Source organism: Clytia hemisphaerica, unplaced genomic scaffold, assembly GCF_902728285.1.
Source record: "Clytia hemisphaerica strain Z4C2 unplaced genomic scaffold, Clytia hemisphaerica genome assembly, whole genome shotgun sequence".
NCBI lineage: Eukaryota > Metazoa > Cnidaria > Hydrozoa > Leptothecata > Clytiidae > Clytia > Clytia hemisphaerica.
This window is the reverse complement of record NW_027104506.1, coordinates 598029-618512: the sequence shown is the minus strand read 5'-3', so window position 1 is coordinate 618512 and position 20484 is coordinate 598029. Positions and strand designations below refer to the sequence as shown.

General features: G+C 35.7%; 3 protein-coding genes across 3 annotated transcripts in view; 1 reads left to right on the top strand and 2 right to left on the bottom strand.

Moving 5' to 3' along the window:
- The window catches only part of LOC136821844 (uncharacterized), a 386618-nt gene that overhangs the window by 34733 nt on the left and 331401 nt on the right, over positions 1 to 20484 (top strand). The window lies entirely within an intron of this gene.
- On the bottom strand, positions 3460 to 14302 carry LOC136821824 (GATA zinc finger domain-containing protein 14-like). The gene is made up of 8 exons (XM_067078043.1): positions 14125 to 14302; positions 11833 to 13080; positions 9777 to 9866; positions 8682 to 8845; positions 7743 to 8303; positions 6552 to 6717; positions 6032 to 6153; positions 3460 to 5488 (listed from the first exon to the last, which is right to left on the bottom strand). Exons 1-8 carry the CDS (start codon positions 14183 to 14185, stop codon positions 4400 to 4402), a joined length of 3501 nt encoding a protein of 1166 aa, XP_066934144.1. The 5' UTR covers positions 14186 to 14302; the 3' UTR covers positions 3460 to 4399.
- On the bottom strand, positions 15166 to 18025 carry LOC136821825 (uncharacterized). Its single transcript, XM_067078045.1, has 4 exons — positions 17858 to 18025; positions 17391 to 17502; positions 16052 to 16169; positions 15166 to 15624 (listed from the first exon to the last, which is right to left on the bottom strand). The coding sequence occupies exons 1-4, from the start codon at positions 17913 to 17915 to the stop codon at positions 15496 to 15498; spliced, it is 417 nt and encodes a 138-aa protein (XP_066934146.1). The 5' UTR covers positions 17916 to 18025; the 3' UTR covers positions 15166 to 15495.

Genomic DNA, 20484 nt, shown 5'->3' with positions numbered 1-20484 from the left:
GGTCGAATTTTAAAACAAATTTAAAATAATTTATAAAAAGAAAGGTTTTTACTTCTCGTTTGTTTGAAAAAGTTTCTATTGTCTGATAATTACAGCTGACAAGAATATTTTTCTCAGTTTTTCTTTGAAACAGAAAATTTCCCAAGCTTCTTTTTTCACGCTGAAAAATATAGTGCACTGTAAGGGTTGGGTAAATCAAGAGAAAATGCACTGAAAGGGTACCTTTTCAGCCACATTGAACTGCACTGTAAGGATACCATTTTGAAAAGCAGATTTTGCGCGGCACAAACCGTCGTTTCGAAATCGAGTGACCCCCCGGGGTTCTATCATATTAGACGTGCATGTTCTTACATTGTCTTGTAATAACTTGCACGATCTTGTAAGAGAGTTCGTAATTTCATATAAGATTATTGAAAAGTTCTTGACATAAGCACCTGAAAGGCCTTGCAAGATCCTTTCAGGTATTTTGACCAGGCCAAGTACGATTGGATATCGCCAGTGACATATTTTGAGGATGAGTGAACAATTATATTGCTAACGTTGAGATGTGTTTATCATAATCAGTTATTTTACAAGAAATAACTGTTTGTGGTGTGAAAATTTTATCAGATTTGCTACACAACAATGTCTATTTTACGCTGGTTGATGTATCATTCCAGCTCGCTTGAATTTTGTCATTCAAAATGATAGACTATAACTATGATTATTTTGAGTTGAGCTTTGAAAGATTAAGAGTAAGCAAAACACAATGAAATAACCCCTGAGACCAATATTGACAAGGAAATTCTTTTAGACCATTTAAATTTATTATTTATTTTCAGAAATCCTAGTCCATGCTAAACCACCTGTCAAATATACCCTCAAAAGTACTATTACCTTTCACTCTTTTTTCCAAAAGAACAAACTTTATAAGAATATAAATAAGGCCTCGATGTTAAAAACATCGAGAACAATTTATGATTAATTAAGGATTTATAGACTCTAATTTCTTAGGAAATAGTGCAACATTACTAACATAACGTTGATAATAATAACATGTTCAGAATATCTTTAGGCCCATTAGGTTAAGAACATCCGAACTCTTCAAAATAATTTAATGTTCTCGAAGTAGCACGCGTTCATACACTATGATTGATGGAATGCTGGTGGAATGAATGTGCCCCGGGGGGGGGGGGTACTTAGGCAAATGGGGGGTACGGTACGTGCCGCCCTTAAGGGTACCTTTTTTGGACTTTTAAATTCCCGCTAAGGGTCGGAAAAATCAGAAAATTTCAACTTTTTACCCCCTGAAAGATCGAAATTTGGTCAAAATTGGTCAAATTTGTCCCACTAAGGGTCGTAAAATTCCCAAAATTTTCCTTTGTTTTCTCCTTTTTAGTCCCGGTAAGGGTCCAAATTTCGAAAGTCGGGCGGCACCCCCCCCTCGTCAACTCCCAACCCTAGTACCCCCCCCCCCCGGGGAATGAGCAAAAATTAAATAATTTAGAACTTCTGACAATAAAGCAATCACTCAGAAGTTAGGCTGAGAGGAATGCTGTTGATTTCAATTCTCTATTTTTCTTTCCAAGTTATTCTGGGATACTAACACACCCCTTTCTCACAAATCTGGTAGGATTTTTTCAGCCAGTGGGAGTAAAATAACAATGGGGATTGATATTGCTACATTTTTATGCCTGGGGGATTTAAATTCTTTTGTTTTCAAGTCAGAAAAATCGGTGGGGATTGGAAAAGTAGCATTATATTTTGCAGTGAGGATTGATTTATTTGATTATTTTCAGTGGGGAATATTTTTTGCCAATTCCGAAATTCTGGCAACGAATATACGGCAACCTAAAACTGCTAACAAAAACCAAAACACTGCAGATAAAGGATTTTCTCCCGTAGAGCTACTCGTTTCAAATAAACACCACTCTTAGAGGGGAGACATATATTCGAAGGGGACGTTTATTCGTCTTAGTTTATCAAATAAAGATCAGATAACCTACGCAACTTCTGTTAGAATGATATCTCATCTGAGACAAAATTTCGTATTTTCACTAGCCTATTACATTTTTCGTTCGTCGTCGTGATTATCCTGGTATGCTTAACCTCAGTAATATGTCCATCTCACCAGAGCTGTTAATAACTACTTGTGGTTCAAAAGGGAATTTCAAATAAGAAATGAATTTCCATCAATTCAATTTCTTAAAGCAACAAATAAAAAGACAAGACAAACAGAGCTTTAAAACAGACCAGGAAAAGTGTTTTAAATGATGATAAAATATTATCAGTAAACAATCGTGCTTATAATCATGCTCGTCAGTAATCCTTACACCAAGACGTATTTGAAACGCTTGAAATGACAATTACCTCACAAAAAAAGAGCTTGTTAGGGGGTTATTTCTTTAGTAATTTCATTAAAGCTGTATTATAAAAGAGCATTACAGTGAAAGATTTTGAATTCTTGGACAAGTATTTATCAACATAAAGACACCTTTGTTGAACAATGATTGAAATCACGTTCTTCGAATCTGGTTAACTTATCAACGACTGTCTTTTGGCACAAAATTGAATCCAATGTTTACAAATTCAGACTGGGGAAAAATACATTACTCTCACTGGGATTTTTGCTTATGTGGTGTAAGTTTTAGACATAGAAAGACAGCAAGTTGCAAATGAGTAGGCTCACCCACTTATTGCTAGACCAATAATAAATTTTGTTGACGTTCGGCTGTTCTTGGCACTTTGAGCTTAAAGTTTTAGGGTAAAAGTCAGGTATTTTTCAAAATCAGGCTTTTTACTCAACTCTTACTAAAACCCCTGTTTCAGAACCCCATTGGAATTTCTTCTCACTTCGGGGTGAAAATATCTATCAAAATCACAATGGGGATAGCAAAGTCCAGTGGGATCCTTTTAAGTGCAATTTTTTTCCATTCCAAATGGGGATGAGAAAAACAAGGTCAATTTTCGGTGGGCTGAAATTTTAGGGTATTTTTTTCATCGGGGACGAAATTTTAGCCAAATTTGCCGGTGAACAGGAGGTCCCATCAGGTCCCTGACAAAGGGGTGTTCAATACTTTTCATCTTAAGTACTACTTAATATCAGAATTTGTGATTTAAGGTCTAATTGTGTTTTTAAAGAAATCAAATTTCGTGAAAAAAATCTCAAACAAAGTATGGGCAAAAAACGCCATACCAAAGGGTTTAGAAACTTCTTAACATGACAAAATTACATGGGTATGTAGTAGAAAAAAAGTGGATAAAGTTACAGATGAATATAATTAGTTTACTTTTACTGAATCTCTTTTAAATGAAAAAAATTGTTGGGTATCACTTTGTAATATTTTTGGAACATTTTGATCAGCTAAAATTTTGGTTCGATAATTTCCCCAAAATCGTCTAATAAGTTTAATTATAAGACATTTTATTAAAACATTTATAATAATCATCTGATTAGATGGAATATTTTGATCGGCTAAAATTTTGGTTCAATAATTTCCGTAAAATCGTCTAATAATAAATTATAAGGCATTTTATTAAAGGGACATACCAGTACTTGCGAAATTTGTAAACAAACTGTGTGCAGCGGATAGAAAATCAAAACAAATGCCAAATGTCAAAATAAAAAATCAAACCAAATATGGCTAATTTTGATTGTTCAATTGTTTTACAAGTTTGTTTTGGACACGTGATTTTAATTGATCTCTTTAATGACACGTGGTTCGCGCAATGCTTACATTTTACTACTTTAATGTCCCTTTAAAACGTTTATAGTAATCATCTGATTAGATTAAATATGTTATAAAATAAAATTGACAATTTTATATAGAGTGACCTTGGGGTCAGAAATTATAATTTGGTTGGCTTACTTAACCCTTTCCGGCCATACAGGCCATGGGGCGCCGCACAGGCGGTACTAGTGACAAACTTCCAAGCAATATATCTATAGATCTAAGTCTTCCTTAGAGCGCTTTCAGCTACCCTTTGAAAGAATAGAAAATTATGAGCAAGATAGATCTATTTGAGGCGCTTATCCATTAAACCTATACGAAATATTTCGATTTTTTCCTTTTTTGGAAAAAGTGCATCTCTCTTGTCTGGAAGGGTTTAAGCTCGTATACTAGGAATCAAAGAATCACTGCTTAAAGATTTTATTTTTACAAAAGTGTTCTCGTTTCATATCAGACACATATTTCATATCAGGACAGTGTCTGCCTATTGTTATATTATGCTGATATAAGCAAAAAAATGTTTTTCTTTTCCTATAAGCAATATGTTTTTCTTTTCCTCTTTTTGACCAATCTTGCTCCACATCCGTGTCAATTCAATATCAAAAAGCTTGCGTAAATTAAAATTGAAACAATATCGCTCTTATGTAAAGACAAAACTTTCCGCTTTAAGCCTAGAAATATTTCTGCCATTAATATTTGAACTCCTTTATGCACCGAAAGAGAATCTCAGCCAATATATCGTAACCTTCAGGCGATGGATGAATTCTATCAATAAGCGGCGGCGCTTTTCTTGGGAATTCATCCGCAATATCACAAAGCTTCACTTTGTCTTTCACATCCCTATAGTCTGCGTATCCTCGAATATTTTGATTAACATCGGATAAAACATCTCTATATTCTTGAGAAGTCAATTTCTTCGGTGTAAAAGTCGACTCCAAAATAGTCGTCAGAATCGATTTCGCTTTTTTACGATGTGCGATTTCATGAAGTCTTTTGATAGCTTCAAATAAATCACAGTCTCTTAGACAATCGTTTTTTAATAGGTCATTAGTTCCAGCTATGATAATTACTAAATCTATTTTCTTATGATCTTCAAGCTCACTTGGAAGGCGGTGCACCATTCCCTGACATGCACATTCACCGTTTACACCCTCAGTGAAAATCTCATAGTTGGTATTCGGGTCGGAATCTTTTAAAAGTTCGACCAAATGACGTGAGTATGGATGAACGCTTCCATTTTTACTGTACGTTCCTTTGGTCAATGAATCTCCAAATGCCAGAATCCTTTTTTTTGGTTTCTCAACTTTCTTATCCTCGTCGTCGTCACTTTTTCTGTCGTCGGTTTTTTTTGTCTTTTTCTTGTTAAAGACCGTCGTATTCGTCGACAAAGCTGAGCCGACGTCCGTCGCGTTCGTTTTATCGGGCAACAAATCAGATTCCATCTTAGTAACATTTTTCCCGATTTCTTTACCAAGCTTTGCATGATTTTGTCCGATATTTGAATCCAGTTTCGTCATATTTGTCCCGTTTTGAGAATGCGGTTTCGTTTGATTGTGGCTGATTGTAGTCTTGTTATGATTTGAAAGATTATGGTCTGCAATTTTCGGTTTGATTTCATGTTCTCGATTCTCGTCTGTACTCATGTTTTCCGTTTCGGATGGATGTTTACTTGTGGTTTTGTTGTTTGAACTTGTCTCATTTAGTTTGGTCTCGATTGCCGGATTTTCATCTATCCCCATAACAGAATTATCTTCATCTAAACGCTCAGGGTCTGGGACCTAAAAACAGCCAATTGTTAAAAGGTTCTTTCAGATACAAGGAATTTCGATTGAAAATTTCATTTGAAAAATTGGTACATTGAATAGAAAGTTATTGAAAAGAGCTTTCCAACGAACTCAAACATGACCTATTTTACTTTAGCCAAAGCCGCGAAGATTACATTAAAATCTGACGTACCGTGCCTTTGAAAAGCCCTTAAATTTAAATTTCTCACTATACTGAAAAAGTTTAACACGTGGGCTGTGCGTGTCCCTTGAATAATAGTTTGCAGATTAGAAAAAGGCAAAGAGTGTTTTATTCAAACCAGAGTTTGTGCGCTTAAATCAACCAGGCCATGCAACTAATAATCAAATGAAAAAGAATGAAATCAATTCATGATATGCACCGTTACAATGTCATCTGACATTACACCACGGACCCAACAGCTGATTGGTTGTAACTGACGTAAAATAAGTCAATACGTTACTTCCAACCAATCAGCTGTTGGGTGCATGGAAGACATTACAATGGTGCATATTATGAATATCTCTACTCAAAATTACTTTGTCATCCATTGGCATTCGTCCCTGTATTATCGAAGGATCCAATTTAATGGTTTGATTCTCAAAATTCCGGTCTGCATTTTCATCATGAGCGTATGACGTCACTGGTTTCCCGTGCTCACCTAAAAAGTTGATCAAGGTTGGATTTTGAACAAACTACACCATTTTTCAGGAAAAAAAACGGAACAGATTATGTTTAAATGAAAGCACTGTACTTAAAGCTTTTGAAAAAAGTGAAAAGTTTTGATTGTCATGGCTATCAGAATAAAAAAGGAACTGGGTTTGAGTTTAGAACATTTCTATTGTTGAACATTTCCATTACATTTTCATTGCGATGGCCAAGTGGTCAATGATGTTAGCGTCTCAAAAGAGGGATTCGCGGCTCGAATCCCCGTTCCTTCCAATGTTCCGTTCAGTTCATAGATAAACGAGCCAGTTGGCCGTAGACCTCGTGAAAATAATCGAAAGACTGTCTAACAGTCCTAAATTACTGGGTTATCCACATAAAATATCTATTTACCTCTCAAAATTTGTTGTAGAATTTTATCATTGGATAATGATTGTTTATTGTTTGCTTCATTGTTTTTATCACTTTGATGTTTTCTTTCGTCATTAGATTTTGCATTTTCTTCGTTCTGTCGAGCACGCTCAGTATTGTTTGATGGTTTGCCTGGCTCGTCCACTACCTGAAAATGGAACCATTAACGTTGACTGCCATAAAAGTATTTCAAACATATTTGACGTATTTTAAATATTTGCTGGCAAAACACAATTAACAATAGAGTTTCTTGTGGTCGGGGAGTTCAGTCGGTTGAGCATTCGCCTTACAATCCAAGGGCTGCGGATTCGATCTCCAGTCACTGCCAACTCAGTGAATGAGAAGCATAGATTGGGTAATCTGATTTAGGCGGTAAGTTAGTGGGAGCTGAGAGTAGGTATGGCGCTCCACCTCAGCATTCGATCTCCCAGGTCTAGCGCAAATAGAAAAGGGGATAGACTTCCTCACACCCAGCTACCCCGACAGGAACCCGACGAATATACTTACTTTTACTTTTCCAAAGTTTATGCACCTGCGGCGTCAAAAGAGAAGAAAAAGTTGCTCTTTCTTTTTGCTTAAAAATGCTGTGTAAGTGAATCGAAAGAGAAAATGTTCTCCCGTCCGCTGCGCTCGAATACACATTTTGATGTTTTTTTTGTTAATTCTGCTTTGTCAGCATAAGAGACGCGCAAGTTGATCATCATGAAAAACAACGTTTATCTAACGTTAAATGAACGTTGAAAAAAATATTGTGTCAGTCCAATAAGGAAGGAGCAAGTCATACTTCCCGCTTACTATTTCATTTATAAGAACCAGTAAATGTTTTTAAGGAAGCTCCCAAGGGAGGGGTTTACTTAGGCAACAATGGGGTGCTAGGTAAGTGCAGACGGTAAAAGTCGGGTTTTTCACCTTTCAAAGTCTCTCTAAGTGTCGGAAAAATCAGAAAGTTTTAAATTAGTCTCTCTAAGGGTCGGAAAATTCATGATTTTTAGGAAATATTTTTGTTTTCGAGAGAAAACACATACCCTTCATTCAGCAACCCTATTATCCCCCCTCCGGGTGGAAGCTCAGCTGTTCTAGTTTGTACTTGATTTTCTTAAAGGCTCCTTGTTGAAATGAAATGACAAATTCTGTAAGTATTACACCGATATAAAATAAATTTGTCTTGATTACCTTGCCATTTTTCTTTGTAGTTTTCGTTTTGTGGTTTGCAGCAACGAGACGTCGCTTAGTAACGCAACTCAGAACCACCCCGATGTTAGCTTTCCCTGTATTTCCGATTTTATTCCGCCGCGTATCAATTTCTTCACATCTGCGTTGTAAAGGAGTCTGGGACTCTATCCGTCCACGCGTTGATGTGTTTAGATTCAAATGTGATGTTTTTGGATTCAATATGGGTGCGTTTGTTGTTTGATTGCTCAATGTTGGTCTGCTTATATTCTTTGTTAAGAAATTTGTTCTGTTAGTTGATGAAGATAGAAGTTTGTTTCGGAGTTTTGAGATTTCGGATAATTCGCTTTCGAGTGGAACTTTTTGATTTGTTTTGGTTCGATTTTCATAGTTTTGAGCAAATTTTGTGCTAGCTTTTGTTATATTGTGTGAAGAGAGATTGTTGTGAGGGTACTTCTGGCCTTGTTTCGGACTTTGCGTCTGTGGTGCTTGCGTTTCAGTGTTGAATTGTGATTTCGTTTTGTTGGGTTTGAGTGGGCTTGATGTGTTGATGTGGATCAATTCCTAGAATATTGACAATAAATGAACTATTATTAGCCTATTTTATAGGATTTGTGCGTCTGTTACATGCTATTTTCTACTCGATAAAGGACGTTACAGACGTTCCTCTTAAAATATGGTTTAATGAAATGTTACTAAAAGACGTACGTGATAAAACTCTCATAGTACGTCTCCACAGGTTGAATTTGAGGGAAAGCTAAACTGTGGTGCTAACGGAGGTACCCCAATTAAGCGTCTTCCCCCCCACCCTCGGGTGTAAAAACAACAACTAACCTTATTCTCAAAGCAACCACTACGGTTATGGAAAGACGTCAAATTTTGATAATCTTAGAAGGTACCTCTATCCGCCCCGCGCCCTCGGGTGTAAAAACAAGAACTAACCTTATTTTCCAAGCATCCGCTACAGTTATGGAGAGACGTCAAATTTTGGTAATCATAGTTGCTTCTTCCAGCTTTGAAGTTCATTGTTTCATTCATTTTATTGGTGCTCTCACCTCCGAGAACCTTTGTGCCGTTAAGTCCTGATGCTTTGATCCCGATGTCTCCTAAAAATGTTATAATTTTGTCTCGCAATTCCTTCTTCTATGTACACGTCTTTTAAAAAACCCTGGTGGGGACGCCACCCCACTGGAAAATTTAGCTAAAAGCTCGTATCTCGTTGAAAAAAGCCTACAATTTCAGCCCCGAAGGAAAATCGACTTTGTTGCAAAAATCGCACTCTAAAATTATTTTTTGACATGAGCACAAAAGAATTTCATCACCATGTGGATTTTGATGGAAATTCTTATTCCTGCTATGGGAAATTTCACGGGGCTGTGAGACAGGCGTGTACATAAATTGTATAAGCTATACAAAGAAATATAAAGATTTCAAGTTTTAAATCCGTTAGATATTCTAAAGATATCTTCATGCTTGTTAACCGAGTTTATCGTTACACATTTTCAATTTCGAATTTGATGTAATCGGCTAGTTTTGAGAGATAGTGATATATCCGTGAAAGTAGAGAGTCTATTGCCATGTTGCCTAACGCACTGCCTGGAGGTGTTTGGGATTCGAGCGCAGTCCATTGGGGTGCAAGTCTTTGAATGAAAGTTTCACACTCCACCAATCAGCAGAATGATAGTGAGGCATAGTGATAGCCTTATCAATAAATGTATATCAAGTTTATCTTTCTACAACTGCAATATGGGCTTTAATATGCTTCATGCTTTCTAAGAAACCTGAAGAACTCGGGGTACTTAGACAAAAATATGTGCTGGGTATGTTTGGATGGTAAGGGTTGATTCTTTTGAAAAAGTTGGAAAAGTAAAGGATATCTCTAAGGTTAGGACAAAATTGAACTTGAAAATGCTCTCTAAAATTCACTTTTTCGCCTTCTTTATCCAGTCCGCACATACCCGACATTTTCCAACCCTAGTACCCTCCCCGGGATGACGAACGAAGAATTTTAAAGATAGGTAACGCCAGAGTTCTTACCTTTGAACTGAGACGTAGAAACGTGAGGTTGTGGCATCTTATTTCTACATTTGATGGTTCCGTCACTTGCATTGTAACACTCTATCTCACCTTAGATTTTGAAAAAAGAATTATTGTTGTTATGTGTTTTAAGGTTAGCGAGATCCACTAGCGTGGTGGCAGGGGGCGTGCCAAAAGACAACAGTGGCAGAAAAGCGCCTTTGATTATTAATTTCGGCGCCCCTTTGCTTTTTTACACCTTAGAATTGACAGTTTTGGGCCAAAACGAGAAAAAATACCCAAAAATATTCATGCGCGTGATTTTTAAAAATATATTTACTTTTAATACGAGTGGCAAAATCAAAATTTTCTAAAATTGCCTCCCCAGTTTGCCCGAATTTTGCTCGACCCGCGCCATTTAAAAATCGTGATGAAATATGTCGAGATTTCGAACCCCCTAGGATATTATTTAAGGGCTCTGACCATAGTGAATTTTTCATAATTGCCGTGTTTAAAATGTGTTTTCTGACTGATGTAACCAACAAAACTATGGCATGTTATACATTTTCTGTTAGACAAACTATTCCTAAATTTGAAAATTCAAAAATTGCATTGAAAAAAATTGACGAAGAAGAAAATGAAGACTTTTGCGAGGAAGCTTATTTCAACTTTGAAGAGCTTAGTTTCGGCGAAGAAAAAACATTTTGAAAAAATTTTCGCAGTAGATGGTGTATCTTTTACCGAACAATAAAAATTGTTGCGGAAAATTTTTGTAAATGCTTCTTTGTCTCGAAATCTTCAAAATAGTGGTTTTTCATCAATTTTTCATCTGGATTTTGCTTAAATAAACAGTCATAACTTTGACACATCATCTTTTTAGAAAAATTTTCCGCAAAATTTAAAATAGTTCAATTCTTTGCGGACAGTGTAAAGAAATTTTGAAACAAAAAGGTTAATTACCCATTCAAACTTAGCTATTTAAAAATAAACGACATGATTCTTCAATTGTGCAAAAGGTTTTAATAATTTTAGATTTAAACTATAATTATTCTTAATGACATCATTGCATAAATTGATTAATTTTATGATCATGAAAGTAATAAATGATTCATTGCTATTATGGGAATTTACTTTTATTAATGGTGAACACTGTTTAACTTTGAAATACAATGTGTAAGCGATGAACATTTTGCGTCTTGTCTTGGCTTGACTTGTAATTATTCTGCCGTAATTAGCTTGATGCATACTTTATAGAGAGTTTTGATTTTAAAAGATGAGGTTTTAGATACACAAAGTTTGATACTAAATATCTGACGAAGGAACTAATATTTCACAATTCTGTAAACGCAGTTTTTTGCTAGTTCCTAAAAGGAACCTTCAGCCAAAATATCGACATTAAACTGAAATACTGATTTTGACTATGGTCAGAGCCCTTAATTCAATCTATTGAACTTTTAAGTAGTATTAATTGAAATCCCTTTAACCAGAGATTTACTAAAAGGGGGGAGTGCTAAAGTACAAGAGAACCTCAGGACTTTTTAGCCTAATAGGTAAATCGCAAGTCACTGAGACAGAGTTTTCGAAAATCCTCCATCTGGCAAACAACGTTGTTCAATGTTGATCTGATTTCTGGGCAGACTCTGATACTCTGCGCATGGCAAGTATTACTCCATTGCTCCGTGAGAGATGATTACGCACCGCTTTAACCTTTTTCTTCCAGATGTGGGAAGAATGTTCAATAAGCTTTTGAACACGCTGATTGGATAAAGTAAAACAATGACACTAAAAGCAATTGTCAATCAAATACATAAACATTAGGACCCAGTCATTTTCGCTTTCGTTTTCAAGTAAAAGGCAACGTGGTTTTGAATGATTTGGCTGATTGTCACATTTGCCACATCCCTTTTAGAGTAGAGCGTGGTATAGGCAGAATGGATGATCGGATTAGCACAGTTGGCTGATAACATTGTTTCAACGTTTGTCTAATGCTCACAACGTCCGTACAACGTTAGATAAACGTTGAAACGATGTTGGTGTATCAACTGTGACAGGATTAGAAACGAACAAAATTACCAACCTTTAGTTTGGAGATCTGGTTGATTTGAAGAGCTTGAGAAAGCAATTGCTGGAGGCTGGTTATTATTTTTGTTTCTGCTGGTCACTGAGACAGTCGAAGTTTTATTCCTTGTGGAGTATTTCTGATTTTGTTCTGGGAATGCCGGGAGTTGTTCATTTGAAGATGTTAGAGGTTGTTGTTTGGAGAATTTACTAGTTTCATTTCTAGTGGCAGTTGGTTGATTTTGTGCAAAAGTTGGTGTTTTAGATTGGTCTAGGTTTTGTGGCGAGATTGAAGTTTGTGGTAAAAGCGATTGAATTGGTGAAGATTGGTTTGATTTTGTTTGGATTTGGGTAGTAGGTGTTACTTGGTTTGCTGTACTTTGGTCGTTGATGGATCCTGCTATTGGTGATATGGGAGTCTTCTTCACAGGGTGATTTAAAACACCTGTTGTATCTTGTAGTTGTGTTTGATTTTCTATTAATGCAGCTTCTTGGTTTTGTTGTGAACCCAGTGGTTTACTTTTGTTTGGCAGAAGTCCTTTTTGTGAGGTCTCCTGATTGGTCAATCTAGAAGATGTTCTGTTTTGTTTTAGTTGAGGAAGTTTTTGTTTTATTAATGAATTGCCTTTTGGTAGTACAATATTTGGATCTGTCGGTGTTTTCATAAAGTTTGACAATGGTGTGTTCTGTTCTGAAAAAGTTTTGACATTCTGAGATTGTGATTTGGTTTTTGAATTTTGTACACCTTGAAAATAATTCTGATTAGAGCTTTGTGCTAGATTGTTTGAAGCAGGTTTGGAGTTGTTAGTTGCAAAGTTGTTGTTAACTCTAACTGGTTGAATCTGACCATTTATATTTGAATTTTGTTCACCAAAGCCATTTTTCAAGCTTGCTCCTGGTTTTTGAGGTTGTCCATTTGCATTATTAGCCTCATTTCTGTTCAAAATTGGATTATTTTGCTCTGATGCTTGATTCTGATTCTGCACTGATCCATTATTTCTTGCTTGGGAATTAACAGCTTCCCCAGATAGTGACGGTAAAGCTTTATCCTGACCGAATGAGGTACCATTTTGGCTTGGTTGCTTAGTACTGAGAGGGTTATGATTTTGAATTGTTGGAAACGTAATGTTAATTATGGCAATTGGTATTTCTAAGGGTAAGACATCTTCAAGTCTTGTGGTGCTTGGCAGCGGAGGTGGTGTAGATGGTGGAGATGGCGGTGTAGGCAGTGAAGTTCTTGGTGATTTTGTAGTCTGGCACAGCGATCCTGAAAAGCAAATGAATCAGTTGTTGGCAGTCTCGTGCTTCTAACCACACTAGAGTCTCCATAACTCGAACACGCAGGGGTGTACAAATTTGCTTGAGTTAATGAGTAATAGAGGTTCAAGTTAAAGAGATCGAAAGATTAAATTTTCAAAGATCCTCCGCCGAAATTCAGCTGACATAAAACATCAGGTTACTTTTTATTACATACAAATGTTGTATACAGATTCGAGGAAAATATGTTAAGGTTCTTGGGTTTATCAAATATGAGACAAGGAGTAGAGATGACATTCTTCGTCACGGAATGTCGTGTAATTTTTCAACCAATACCATTTTAATCATTTCAAGGGGAAACAGATGTCATGGTCAAACTCGCTCAAATGTATTGCTATACATAAAACCTTTAGAGAGTTAAACCCTGCCCTAGTGTTCTGTTTTCACTCATTTCTGACGTCATGAAAAAGAATAATTCTCTCAAAATACATTTCTACATCCCCTTCTCACAGATCCGGTAGGATTTTTTTCAGTCAGTGGGGATAAGAATAACGGACTGAAATGAAACTCGACGTGGACTTATATTCCCGTGTTTTTTATGGCTGGGGATTTAAATTCTATTGCTTTCAAGTCAGAAAATTCAGTGGGGATGGGAACAATAGCATGATATCTTTGTAGTGAGGGTTGGTTTATTCGATTATTTTCAGTGGGGATAAAAATTGGAGTATAATTTTACACCGAGGACGATATTTTAGCCAATTTTTCCAGTGGGAAGGGTTTCCAGTGGGTCTATGAGAAGAGGATGTATTGCTGTCTCACAATTGAACTTTTTCCCATAATGCACAAGAAAAATTGAGTAAATCACCATGGTAGAAAAATGTATTTCACACCTTGGAACGTGCAATAAGTTAACCCGGGTGGGAAAAGCATTCACTTTGCAAGGTGTGAAATGTACTTCCCCCCAGGTGGTTTTACTCAATTTTTTTACTGTGATGGGTACCCTCTGGGTCCACAGAACACAGGCAGGGTTTCAAAATTAAAGTTTTATCCATACCTGACAGAAAACATAAAATAATGATTAAAAAATAATTCATTTGATATTCGCCATGCATCATTCATAGAACTCAGTTATTCCCAATTTTCCATTAAAAAAATATATGTTTTTTGTAAACATTGCAAACATAGTGTTTATAAATCATTGAAACATAACTTCAAGTGAAAACAAGACGACCATCTTTATCTCTAAACTTCAAACACTGTTTCTTCCATGAAAAAACTTGATTTTTTTCTTCTTCTTCCTTTTTGATTTGCAAACAGATTTTTCACGCTTGATTGCACATCAAAATCAAAGTTTTCTGATTTTAAACACAATTGGAATATTTGAAGCCGCATGTTAGCCATAAAGGTTTTATCTTTACATAAGTGTTCCCGTTTCATATCAGACACATATTTCATATCAGGACAGTGTCTACCTATTGTTATATTATGCTGATATAAGCAAAAAAATTGTTTTTGTTTTCCTCTTTCTGACCAGTCTTGCTCCACATATGTGTCAATCCAAATTGAAAAAGCTTGTGAATCGATTGATGAGTAAGCAAACGATATCACTCTTATTTAAAAACAAAACCTATAGCTAAATGATTATTATTTTTTTACGCGCGCAGTAAATATCTGAAAGCTCACAACCCCGGTTGGGTGAAAGTTTCTATCGAAATCCCAATTGGGATTAAAATTCTTTTGTTTACATCTCAAAAATTCCAGTTGCAATATAGTATTAGAGTACAATTCTTTTTTCCATTGAATTTCAAGTTAGGATGAAAAAAAGTAAAATTGCAGGGTATTTTTATCAACGGAGAAAAAATTCTGTGCAAATTTCTGGGTCTGTGACACAGGGGTGTTAGAAAATCGTCAATTATACAAAAAATATTGAAAAGATTATTAAACCCAATCAAGCAACCTTGTTGTCATTCCCAGTCCTTTGAAACGAACTTGGTCCTTGCAAAATTCGAGATAGATAGCTTATTCGTCAGTTTGTTTGTTTTTACTTCCCTTCAGAGCTTCAGTGTACAGAAAACAATCATGATCTGATTTCAGGTTAGGTAGCAAGAGAAATCTAGGATAATTTTACTTTTACTCGTGAATCTACAATTTTGAATAAACTAAAAAATTACATTTGCAAAATGAAAAATTGCAATAATTCTCAATAAAATAGAAATTAAATACATAGAAAGTTCGTCAGTACAAAAAATCGATGACAGCAAATAATTTGACCGTTGTCGATATGTCAAATATTTTGGGCCAGTGAAGCAAGAGCTTTAAATAAATTACAAGTGAGAGAAAACTTTGTAAAAAGATAATAAAAAAGTAGCCAAAGTTCTAACGGAAACTCCTTCACATAGATGTGTGCTTTGTCATTCTTCGTTCTTCAAAATACCATTTTGACGGTTGTCATGACAACAAAGAAGGAAGCCAACATGGTATCTATTTGTTGCGAGGTTGCGCTGTTGATGTAGTCATCAATGTTGTTGCAGAAATCTTCGTTGCAGCAGGAGACCTAAAATATTTCATTTGGACGAATTTTAAGCTCAATTTGCTACACTTTTTCTCTACATTAAATAAATTTCTTTTTTCGAAATTCAAGCTAAGTCGAATTTTAGGAAAAGCGGAATTTTTTTTCGAAAATAGGTAAAAATTTCCTAGATCGACAGAAACTTTCGCTAAACGGGAAAATTAACGCATTTGTTTTTAAAAAATTGCGAGACTAACATACTGACACAGTGAAAAACACAAGTTTCACGTTTACGCAAATGTTTTCAATTCATGGATTCACAAAATCTTTTTTTTATTATATACACGCATTTACCTGCAACAATAAAAAATCCATTTACGTATTCACGAGGACCCTTCAAAATAATGTTTTGTACTAGTTGGATTTTCTGCTGTTTTGTGCTGTGGTGGAAACCTATGGACAATCAATATACCTTGCAAGAGGCCATCACCACAGTAGAGTTGGAAGCAGCATTTTGTTGACACATATGTTCACATTCTGATTTCTCTACACAGCCAGTGTGGTAAACCATCTCTGTTTTGTTGACAGGGCTAAGTAAGGGAAAAGATGAAGTGACGTCATTTGACCCATTTTCTAAAAATTCGCTCAAGCAGCATTCTTAAACAAATAACTTTTTCCCCCTCCAAGGCCACGTAAGCACAAATTTTCACAAATATTTTGTTTATTCTGCTTTTTCAGAATTAAAGGCGCTCCTCCATTCCCAGGGGGGCTGACCATGACGGCCGACGGGAACGTGCCAGTTAAATATGAATATTTGGTAAATTTGGGACCCTGTCAGAAAGAAAATTCGGAAAATTTTCCCGTTTTTCACCCTGAAAATTGCCAAAAATCACTCAAAGTAGACGAAAAGTTGAAAAATTTTCTAATTTCCACCTTGATAGTAATAGGTTTTCATACATTTTGATTTTCGGTCTTAAAAGATATTTCGCTCAAATGTACTCCGTACATATTTTGTTTAACCCCTGTCTCACAGCCCCGGTATAAGTAGGCTGCACACATCCCCTCTGATAAGTTTTGATATAGGGGATGCGAATCAGGCTCACAAAACGCTTCCAAACTTAGCAAAAAATCTGCTAACCAAAAAAAGAGTTGAATGATAGAGAACTTTGATTGACAGTTTGTCGTCTTTTGTTATCTTGAGAGTTTTGTTTGCTAATTCAATTAATTTCGATAAACAAAAAGAAATAGAGTTCGCGAGCCGGAAAACAATAGCGCTATTGTTCGTTTCCAGACTAGTGTTTCTTTCATATGACTATGGTTCTTTTTATTTGAATCTTTATTTGATTTCTATTTACGTCATCAAATAACTCGAACAATACACATCGAGTGTTTTGAAAAATACAAGTCGCAAAAATTCTGCAAAATACATAGCTATTCGGTAATTTTCTCGGAAGCGATATCAGAGCCCGATTCGCATCCCCTATATCAAAACTAATTTGGGGATGCATGCAGCCTACGGTGTAAGATAACAATTTCAATTGAAATCTCAGGAAATCTCAATGTAAAAACTTTATTGTTCGGATTGGTATTTTTCCCTTGATTTTCAAGGAGACGAAATCAAAATCAACTTTCCAGTGGGGCTGAAGTCGTAGTGTAATTTTTTCACCGGGGCATAATTTCGACTAAATTTTCATATTGGGCGAATGTCCCAGAGGGTCTGTGACAACGTGTTTAACTGCCATTCCGCCTTCCTGACTGGGTAAAACACCTGTACTCTTGGGTAAAACCTTTCCACTGTGCTTTGTACTTACACATAAGATTTGATGAAGCATGATGAATTATTTTGACAAACTTCGTTATGATGTCTGCATTGGGAGACTTCTGAGTGACATTGAAAACATCGATCACTTCCGAGTACAAAACCTTATAAATAAAAAGATAAAGTCTGTTCACTATAAGTCTCTCCACACTTTTTCTTTTGTCTTATAATTTTTCATGTAACATTTTAATCGTAATAAATTTGGTACCGTTGGAAAGATATTCAAAAGCATATTATTCTGACTTAGTTTAGAAGAGCTACTCCAAAAGTTATAGACAAAAGAAAAAAGGCTGTACACAGAACAGATTTTTGTGTACATTACATTAAATTCATTGAAGGCTCTTTAGAGCTTCAAATTAAGGAGATATCACGGCCAAATGAGTTTAGACCCTGCCTAAACTAGCTGAAATACCACTTTCTACTTTAAAACAGGGTGTAAAATATGTATATAGGACTTACCTAACTCCAAAATCAAAACCAAGGTGATAAAACCTGAGATGAAAAAAAGTCTTTTCATTTTTTACTGTAACGATCCTACGTGCTGAAGATTTGTAAGTAATATATGACCTTCAAAAGTCAGTCAGTGAATGAAAAAGAAGAAAGTTCGAAAAAACATTGATTATGCATACGTGAGACAAAAAAGAACTAAATTATGCAGAATTTTCAAATAAAGAATAAATTAATGAATTTGTTCATTCATAAAGTCAAATATTTAGGGGAGGTTTGCAGACTGTTGCTGTGGGTTGGTCTGTAAACAAGGAAATTGAGGCTGGTTGCTAGGGTGATTATTCTAAAATTTGCTTCCTCTATCTCTATGGGGTGTTGATAAACGTTTTGATTTTGCTGCTTTAAGAATCTTAAATCATTAATACATAGGGCATGTCTCCAAATTTCATAAAAATGTTTGAGTGATAAATTAACAAGGTCAAGATTAACCTCCCCTGTGTATTATCAACTTTTTTATCCTTAGTGATAGCGCTAGATAATACCATGATTCTTTGGTGTCAATCAGTACCGTAAATAAAGCCTGGGATACACGGGGATGAGGCAGGGTCAAGATACATTTTGCTATAGAAAAAAGATTTTCAGAATTTCAGATGTCAAGAATCCAAAAGTATATGGGAATTTATTTCTCCATCAATCAAAACATTGAAATTTCGAATTGGTTAGTCAATTGGAAATGACACATAATGTCAAAATTTAGTACACAACCCAGCTGGCACACAACGTTGTTTAAACGTTCGTTTAATGTTCACAACGTCCATTTAACGTTAGATGAACGTGGAAACAACGTTGTGTGCCAGCTGGAAATGATGACAATGATTCAAATCATTTCCATTATTCGTCAAAGGCATGATTTTTTTGACTACTTAGCGGTTTCATTTTGCCGGATTCTTAAAATATCTAGAAATAAAAATAGTTTGCCAGCCAGCTTCATTACAAAGATCGTGACAATTACTGACGTAAAATGAACATTGGAATGACGTCCAATGGCTTTCCATTTACTATCCAATTCATAAAACCCTTGGAAAAAAAGGATTTTATTAAAAAGGTCTTCTTAGTAGCGTGGACAAACTAAAATCAATCTTTCACCTTTTTGGAAATTTCACAACGACTTATAACCCCAGGAAAATAAATTAGATCCTTGAAAATTTCAGAAAATCTTCTTCGAAGTCTTGGAATGGGATTAAGCTTATCATTTCCTCCAGGACAAAGAAAATATCGGTGGACGAAGGCAATTCAAATCAAATTTTCTGGAAAAATGCAAAAAGCTCCCTTAGACCCCATGGAATTTTTCTTTGGGGACAACTTGGAAAGATTCGTTCATTCCACCCCCATGTATGGATAAAAAATGGAATGACGTCCAATGACGGCTGACGAACCTTCGAAGTACGTCAAAACAACGTCAAAACAACACCAACCTCACAAAGATATAATGTTAGATAAACGCGGAAATGGTGTGTTTGGAATCGCCTTTGGGGGGAGGGTTAAAAGAACAAACTAATTTTTTAAGCATCAAATCATTCGATTTAAAAACAAGAAATTGCATGAATATTTAAAGCTTTGCGATTGAATTTTACCCCGGGGGGGGTACTTAGGCAAAAATGGGTGCTGGGTATGTGCGTGCCTTAAGGGTAGGGTTTTTCACCCTCCCAAAGTCTCTCTAAGGGTTACCAAAACAACAAAAGTCAAAATCAGTCTCTCTAAGGGTCGGTTTTTTCACAAACTCGGGTCAAAGAAAAGTGAAAAGTCAAAAAAGTGAGAACATTTTTAAAAAAAGTGAGAAAATTTTTCAAAAATTAGAGAAATTTTTCGAAAATTGGAGAAATTCTTTTAAAAATTGAATTTCTTTGGCCCATTATAGAAATTTTTTGTGAAAAGTCTCTCTAAGGGTTGGGTTTTTCTACACTGAGTCTCTCCAAGGGTCACCTTTTCACCAAAATTCAGTCTCTCTAAGGGTAAGGGTCCAGAGGTCTGGCACGCACATACCCGACACCCATCAATCCTAGTACCCCCCCGGGAATTTTACCGAAGTTTCGCAAGTTTCGGAACTAAATTTTGCTTTTGTTCCAGCCTAAAAACTTTGGTTTATTTTCAGGCGCCTTTTTAAAAAAACATTGAACTTGATAATATCTTTGTTTCGTGAAATCAGGCTTACGAAAGGACTTTGAGTCTCCTCGGTCCGCTTGCTGACTTTAATGTTGCACCAAAAGCTCAAATTTTCACCACTGACCTCGCAGTTTCAAAGCCTAAAGGGGAAACTAATCAAATATCTTCTTGTTTACGCGTAATATTTCCGAGTCTTATTAAAAAAGTATCATAAATCTATACAACAAAACTTTGGTTAAAAATTTATAAAGGATTAAAAATTTCTTATAAAAAATGAATATACAATGTCTCTGAGTGTGTCAAAAATACAAAAGTTATGTTCAGAAAAAATAAAGCTTCTTAAAATGAAGCGGTTAAAATCGAATATCGATTCTATATTATGATATGGCATCCCTGTTTCACAATTATGTCGGGACCATTAATTTGTCGCATCTGCGAAAAAATAATCTACATTTCAGCTAGACTGGAATAATAGC